Source organism: Aedes albopictus, chromosome 3 (assembly GCF_035046485.1).
Source record: "Aedes albopictus strain Foshan chromosome 3, AalbF5, whole genome shotgun sequence".
Taxonomy (NCBI): Eukaryota; Metazoa; Arthropoda; class Insecta; order Diptera; family Culicidae; genus Aedes; species Aedes albopictus.
Genome location: NC_085138.1, coordinates 8,807,283 through 8,815,720, shown reverse-complemented (window position 1 = coordinate 8,815,720; position 8,438 = coordinate 8,807,283). Strand labels below are relative to the sequence as shown.

Here is an 8,438-nt window from a genome sequence, read left to right as displayed (position 1 = left end):
CTGCAGATAGGACCTTCAGACATGTTTGGCCTGATATGTTTAAAGTAAGTCACAGTGATTGTGAAAGAATCACAGAATATACAGTAGACGTTCGATAAGTGCAACATGTTTACGTTTCAGTTACCGAATGAAATTCGCTAACTGCAACGACTGACAGCCGTCAAACAGTTGTCAATTGCTGTTGGACGCAGCCAGAATGCACTCAAAAACATCGCAATGCAGCTGTAGTGCATCCGAAAAACATCGCAGCTCTGTTGACGTTTTGTTTTTGACAGATAGCGGTGGACTTGCAGTTAAAAAGCATTGCAGTTAAACCGTTTGCACCGAGCGAACGTCTACTGTATTCATAAAAAAAATGCAGGACTAATTTCTGAAGAAACTCATTTTCAGGAGCTGCAAAGGTATTCTTGAATGAAGTCATGGATGGATTCCTGTGATAATCTGTGGATGACCTTTTTAAAAACTTTTCAGAGCTTATTGTAAAAGAATACATGAATGAAATGGTCTGTGGACATAGCAAATGTTTACGTTTTTTCGCCGGTGTTAATATTTCAATTTTATTTGTGTTAATGCAATTGAATCGTGTTCTAAATATTATTTGTTTGCTGTTAATCGGATGGTGCATATGTGGTTGATGGTTGATCGCGTTTAGTTAGTGATAATATCGCGAAAATACAATTCATCAACAAACACTTTCGCGACATCGCACTGTTTTTCGCTTCGACCATTGAGTGTCTCCTTGCTGCACTTTTCGGGCTACCGTAGTTTCGCGCATTAGAGCATCTCCACCGCGCGTGTGTTGTTTTGTTTATCTTCGTGGACTATAGTATATCCGATACGAGGTGGTCTTGATTGACATTTTCGAGCGTAACAGTTGAAAAAGACCCTAATACGAAATGTCTCTAGTACAGTAGACATTCGCTCGGTGCAAACGGTTTAACTGCAATGCTTTTTAACTGCAAGTCCGCTAAGTGCCAGAGAAAATAGGTAGAGAAGCGAAGAGTGAACAGCCGTCTGAACGGCAACACTTTTTCTGTTTTGATTTCGTAACTCGGATGTTGGCAACTGCCGAAAAACAGATTAATCCACCTATCGAGGGTAGTGTCTTTCTCGTGTACTGCATTAGAAAATGATTTATGCTGTTGATTTATTAACAAGAAATCATCTAAATTGTATACCAAAAAGGATCAATTTTCGACAATTTAAGGAATCAATGTTATTTACAGTAATATCCTTGATATTTAAAAATATTGGTAAAAAAATGTTTCGAATGATCGCAATACTTATCATGAATTATGCGGCAATCGTCAAGGTTTGTTGATTTTGTTCGATAGGATACCAGTTTGACGGTTCGATAAGGTTTTTTTGGCTTCACACTATTCGCTTCTCTACCTATTTTCTCTGCTAAGTGCAACAATTTTGCAGTTATCGCACCGCTATCTGCCAAAAACGAAACGTCAATATAGTTGCGATGTTTTTCAGATGCACTACAGCTGCATTGCGATGTTTTTGAGTGCATTCTGGCTGCGTCCAACAGCAATTGACAACTGTTTGACGGCTGTCAGTCGTTGCAGTTAGCGAATTTCATTCGGTAACTGAAACGTAAACATGTTGCACTTATCGAACGTCTACTGTATGTGGTTCCTGTGCTGGTGATATCGGGGACATTCAAATAGAGTGTCAAGGCTTTTGTAAGGCAACCTTCCATCCTAGCTGCTGTGGAGTTGCTGCCGATACGTTCGAGGAGGTGATGAGACTCAATCAATTTTTGTGGTTCTGTCCCTCGTGTAAGTCGCTTATGAAAGACATGCGTTTTCGGAATACATCTCTTGCCGCCTATGAAGTAGGTCAAGAGCATGCTCTCAACTCCCACAGCGATATTATGAAAAACCTGAAAACCGAAATAATGAATGAACTCAAGGCCGAAATTCGAACCAACTTTGCGAAGCTGATCAATTCGAGTTCATGCACTCCGAAGTCCTCTAAACGTGTTGGGATCGATCCAAGGTTCACACGAAGTAGGAGACTGTTTAATACAGCTGCTAAACCAGCCATGGATAAGCAGCCGCCCTTGCTGCTAGGGACCGGTAGTACTCCCTCTCCGTCAATAGAAATCGCCACTGTTCCACCGAATCAACCAAAGTTTTGGCTGTACAGTAGACGTTCGATAAGTGCAACATGTTTACGTTTCAGTTACCGAATGAAATTCGCTAACTGCAACGACTGACAGCCGTCAAACAGTTGTCAATTGCTGTGGGACGCAGCCAGAATGCACTCAAAAACATCGCAATGCAGCTGTAGTGCATCTGAAAAACATCGCAACTATATTGACGTTTCGTTTTTGGCAGATAGCGGTGCGATAACTGCAAAATTGTTGCACTTAGCGGACTTGCAGTTAAAAAGCATTGCAGTTAAACCGTTTGCACCGAGCGAACGTCTACTGTACCTGTCGCGGATAGCGAGAGATGTGTCTGTCGAACAGGTCTGCGCTTTAGCTAAGAAACGTCTCGGCACCGAAGACGTCCAAGTCGTCCGGCTTGTGGCTAAAGGAAGGGACATACGCACAATGTCCTTCATCTCGTTCAAAATTGGCATGAACTTGGAGTTGAAATCTAAAGCTCTGTCTACATCGACGTGGCCGAAAGGTGTCCTTTACAGGGAGTTCACCGACAACAGATCCGATGAAAATTTTTGGCGCCCAGGAGCTGTAGCCGCATCCGACGATCCTTTGAGCATTTCACCAGAAGCCGTCGTTTTAATGGAATAAGCGAAACTAATACAGTAGACGTTCGCTCGGTGCAAACGGTTTAACTGCAATGCTTTTTAACTGCAAGTCCGCTAAGTGCAACAATTTTGCAGTTATCGCACCGCTATCTGCCAAAAACGAAACGTCAATATAGTTGCGATGTTTTTCAGATGCACTACAGCTGCATTGCGATGTTTTTGAGTGCATTCTGGCTGCGTCCAACAGCAATTGACAACTGTTTGACGGCTGTCAGTCGTTGCAGTTAGCGAATTTCATTCGGTAACTGAAACGTAAACATGTTGCACTTATCGAACGTCTACTGTATCGTCATCACCCCGGGACGCACACTTGCCACAAGTCTCAAGGAAGCTCCTATTCCTCTTACCGCAGTCGAGCTCTTCCCGCCAGCGACCAACAGCCGTCCCGGTCCTGCGTGTGAGCGGGAAGATGGAGACTTCCGAACTCCCGTTATAGGCAAGTACGATTTTTCTTCGAACAGTTCATTCGCTGTAGCCCTCGCTGCTTCTAGTTCAACGTCATCAACCCTAGCGTGTTTGTCTTCAACAATTTGGATACCGGGACGCAGATTTGCCGCAAGCCACATGGAAGCCCCTATTCCTCTTGCCGCAGTCGAGCCCTTCCCGCCAGCGACCTTCAGCCGTCCCGGTCCTGCGTGTGAGATGGAAGACGGGGTCTTCCAAACTTCAACTACAGGCAAGTACTCGACTTTTTTGATCACCTCGTGCGCTGTACCATCCGTTACTTCTAGTTTGACTTCAATAATGCAAGAACGGCCATCATCTCCAATCATGACACCGGGACGCACACTTGCCATTAGCACTAAGGAAGCCCCAATTCCTCTCACCGCAGTCGAGCCCTTCCCGCCAGCGACCATCAGCCGTCCCGGTCCTGCGCGTGAGTTGGAAGAAGGGGTCTTCCGAAACCGACTTCTAGGCAAGTACGATTTGAATACAAGAAACTCGCTTCTTGAACCTTTTTCCATTTTCGAGGCCCCGGGATCTCCGGAACACGGTATTGGATATAGGCGCATCCCGAAGGACGCTCTCACCGACGCTCGATTGTACGACCAATGGAGGATAACGACTGGAGACTCCCGGTTGGCAGTAGCTGGTCCGTCATGGTCGCGTGATTACCTCACACTCCCCATTTTGGACTCCGTGGATCGGAAAGGGGTTCCAAGGCCCCAGCTAGGCGGGGTCCTCCTGGTGCTGAAGTCATGGTCTTGCCGGAAGTAGCGACTACCTTCCGACGCCCGATGACAGGTTCCTCCAAATCCTTGATAGCAAGGCGAGATCATCACGATGGTGTATTGATCTACTATCAAAACGCTGGTGGAATGAATAGTAGCGTGGACGAATACCTTCTCGCAATATCCGATGGGTGTTACGACATCATCGTTCTAACCGAAACGTGGTTGGACTCACGAACTCTCTCGGGACAGGTTTTTGGTACGGAATACGAAGTTTGTCGCTGTGATCGTGGACCTCGAAACAGTCGCAAATCAACTGGTGGCGGCGTTCTCATAGCTACCAAAAAGATGTTCAAAACTAGAGTTTTGAACAATGACGACTGGGATAGTGTAGAACAGCAATGGGCGTGTATCCAGCTTACAAACCGCAAGGTGTTTCTGTGTGTTGTCTATGTGCCCCCTGATCGAACCCGTGACACCGCCTTAATCGACACTCATTCCCGATCGTTAGCGGCGGTTATTGAAAAGGCTAATGCGGTCGACGAAATCATAATCATTGGAGATTTCAACTTACCGGAAATCTCTTGGAAATCGTCCTGCAATGGGTTTCTACACCCCGATCCCGATCGATCTAAGTTGAATGTAGGTGCATCCAAACTTTTAGATAGTTATAGCTCCGCCACGTTACGACAAATTAATTACATTACGAACGAAAATGGTCGCTGTTTTGATCTCTGTTTCGTGAGTGCTCGAGATGTCGCCCCAGCTATCTCCATTGCTCCAGTTCCACTGGTCAAACATGTGAATCACCATCCTCCATTAGTCCTCACACTCGACGATCATTGTTCAAGCAAAATGATGACTGTCGCTCCCGTGTTTTACGACTTTCGTAATGCTGACCAGCAAAGCATTATTGAATTTCTATCTGCCATCGATTGGGCCGCTGTCCTCGACGAACGTAATGTGAACAATGCTGCTCAGACACTCTCGCACATCCTGGGTCATGTGATTGAGCGACATGTACCTAAGAAAGCTTTCCTGAACAACAAACCGTGGATGACTCGTGAGCTTCGTGTACTGAAGTCCACGAAGAAAGCTGCTCTTAAGAAGTACTCGAAATATCGGACAGTTTCGCTGCGAGACCATTACAAGAGATTAAACACCGCATACCATTTGAGTAGCCGCCTGAGCTTCCGACGGTACCAGGAAAACCTCCAACGGAATCTGAGGATTCGGCCCAAGTCCTTCTGGAAGTACGTTAACAGTCAACGGAAAGAGGCTGGCTTTCCTTCAACCATGACCTTCAACGAAAAATTCTCCTGTGACCCCGATGACATCTGCCAGTTTTTTGCCGACAAGTTTGCCAGCACTTTCAACAATCAAGTCATTCCCGATCGTCAAATTCATCAAGCCGCTTGCAATGTTCCGTTAATGACTGGAAGTAGTCTATACAGACTTGACATCGACAATGCCATGATTTTCAGAGCCGCCTCGTCGTTAAAGTCATCGAGCAACTCTGGCCCTGACGGAATCCCATCCGTTTTTGTGAAGAGGTTCATTGAAAATCTCCTGACTCCTCTGCAGCACGTATTCAGCCTGTCCTTGTCAAGTGGTGAATTCCCGTCGGTTTGGAAAACCGCCGTTATGTTTCCCGTTCACAAGAAAGGTGATCGCAGGAACGTCTGCAACTATCGCGGTATCACATCACTGTGCGCAATCTCCAAGCTGTTTGAACTTGTAGTTATGGACCCACTTCTGGCACATTGCAAACAATATCTGAGTGACGACCAACATGGGTTCATCTCAGGTAGGTCGACCACGACTAACCTCTTGTGTCTCACCACGTACATTGCGGAAAGCTTTGCAGAGAGAGTCCAAACGGATGTCGTCTATACGGATTTGTCTGCAGCCTTCGATAAAATCAGTCACGCTATAACGATTGCTAAGTTGGAAAGGCTTGGTGTCGGCGGTAGTGTTTTGAGATGGATTAATTCGTACCTCGTCGGTCGTAAGCTAACAGTCACCGTCGAAGGCTCCGTGTCGAATGAGTTTCCGGCTCCATCTGGTATCCCACAAGGTAGCCATCTGGGGCCACTACTTTTTCTGCTATATTTCAACGACGTCAACTACGCAATAAAAGGCCCTAAACTATCATTCGCGGACGATTTAAAAATCTACTTGAAGATTTGCTCTGTTTATGATGCAATACGTCTTCAGGAAGAGCTCAATATTTTCGCGGATTGGTGCGATTTGAATGGCATGGTCGTTAATCCAAACAAATGTTCCGTAATGTCTTTTTACCACATTCGCCAGCCGATCATCATCTCGTATAAGCTTAATGGCTGTGAAATTCAACGTGTCGACCATGTGAAGGATTTGGGAGTAATCCTTGACACTCAGCTGACATTCAAACAACATGTATCGTACGTAGTAGAAAAAGCCTCCAGAACAATGGGTTTTGTTTTTCGCATCGCCAAGAATTTCAGCAACATACATTGCCTCAAGTCGCTGTATTGTTCGCTCGTCCGCTCATCCCTAGAGTACTGCTCGGTCGTCTGGTATCCGTATCACCAGAACGGTATGGACAGGATCGAATCGGTTCAGCGCCGCTTCTTACGTTTTGCTCTCCGTCGACTTCCATGGCAGGATCCGTTTAGATTACCGAGCTATGAGAGTAGATGTCGTTTGATCCAGTTGGAAACTCTCCAGGCGCGCCGAAATATCGCCAGGGCAATGTTTGTGGCTGACACAATACGAGGAAGAACAGACTGCCCAGCAATTCTGGCGGCAGTTGATTTGAACGTCCGTCCAAGAGCGTTACGAAACAATTATATGCTGAGATTACCGCTCCAACGAACCGACTACGGCCAGAATACAGTAGACGTTCGATAAGTGCAACATGTTTACGTTTCAGTTACCGAATGAAATTCGCTAACTGCAACGACTGACAGCCGTCAAACAGTTGTCAATTGCTGTTGGACGCAGCCAGAATGCACTCAAAAACATCGCAATGCAGCTGTAGTGCATCTGAAAAACATCGCAACTATATTGACGTTTCGTTTTTGGCAGATAGCGGTGCGATAACTGCAAAATTGTTGCACTTAGCGGACTTGCAGTTAAAAAGCATTGCAGTTAAAACCGTTTGCACCGAGCGAACGTCTACTGTATCGCTATTCATGGTGCTCTTCGAGTGTTCAATAGGGCAGCAACCGGTTTCGATTTTAATTTGTCTCGTGCAACAATCAGACGTAATTTTTCTGTGATATTTTGTATAAATGCTGACGAATAGTGATTTTGTGTTTGTGTTATCTGTTGTTATAGTTGGTAGTACAGTAGACGTTCGATAAGTGCAACATGTTTACGTTTCAGTTACCGAAAAAAATTCGCTAACTGCAACGACTGACAGCCGTCAAACAGTTGTCAAATGCTGTTGGACGCAGCCAGAATGCACTCAAAAACATCGCAATGCAGCTTTAGTGCATCTGAAAAACATCGCAACTCTGTTGACGTTTCGTTTTTGACAGATAGCGGTGCGATAACTGCAAAATTGTTGCACTTAGCGGACTTGCAGTTAAAAAGCATTGCAGTTAAACCGTTTGCACCGAGCGAACGTCTACTGTACAGTAGACGTTCGCTCGGTGCAAACGGTTTAACTGCAATGCTTTTTAACTGCAAGTCCGCTAAGTGCAACAATTTTGCAGTTATCGCACCGCTATCTGCCAAAAACGAAACGTCAATATACAGTAGACGTTCGCTCGGTGCAAACGGTTTAACTGCAATGCCTTTTAACTGCAAGTCCGCTAAGTGCAACAATTTTGCAGTTATCGCACCGCTATCTGTCAAAAACGAAACGTCAACAGAGTTGCGATGTTTTTGAGATGCACTAAAGCTGCATTGCGATGTTTTTGAGTGCATTCTGGCTGCGTCCAACAGCAATTGACAACTGTTTGACGGCTGTCAGTCGTTGCAGTTAGCGAATTTCATTCGGTAACTGAAACGTAAACATGTTGCACTTATCGAACGTCTACTGTAGTTGCGATGTTTTTCAGATGCACTACAGCTGCATTGCGATGTTTTTGAGTGCATTCTGGCTGCGTCCAACAGCAATTGACAACTGTTTGACGGCTGTCAGTCGTTGCAGTTAGCGAATTTCATTCGGTAACTGAAACGTAAACATGTTGCACTTATCGAACGTCTACTGTATCAAATAGTTTTAACCATCATTGGGACAAAGTCGTCTGTTGATGTAAAGTGAATAAATAAATCTGTGTGAAAACAAAAAAAAAAAAAAAAAAAATGGCTTCTTGACGAATTTCCTGGCTATCTTCCTAAAATATTCTCAAGAATATGAAATGGTAATCGCTGGAGGAATTCATCTAGAAATTCTTCAAGTACAGTAGACGTTCGATAAGTGCAACATGTTTACGTTTCAGTTACCGAATGAAATTCGCTAACTGCAACGACTGACAGCCGTCAAACAGT

The 8,438-nt window shown here is 45.0% G+C and overlaps 1 protein-coding gene across 1 annotated transcript; it reads left to right on the top strand.

Moving 5' to 3' along the window:
* Positions 1-4,022: 4,022 nt before the first annotated feature.
* LOC134290122 (uncharacterized) lies at positions 4,023-6,289 on the top strand. The gene is made up of 2 exons (XM_062857159.1): positions 4,023-5,763; positions 6,270-6,289. Exons 1-2 carry the CDS (start codon positions 4,023-4,025, stop codon positions 6,287-6,289), a joined length of 1,761 nt encoding a protein of 586 aa, XP_062713143.1.
* The last annotated feature ends 2,149 nt before the right edge of the window (positions 6,290-8,438 follow it).

Coding starts and splice junctions, on each gene's coding strand:
- LOC134290122 (XM_062857159.1), top strand. CDS start 4,023: ATGACAGGTTCCTCCAAATCCTTGATAGCAAGGCGAGATCATCACGAT. Junction 5,764..6,269: donor CCAACATGGGTTCATCTCAG/GTAGGTCGACCA, acceptor CACATTCGCCAG/CCGATCATCATCTCGTATAA.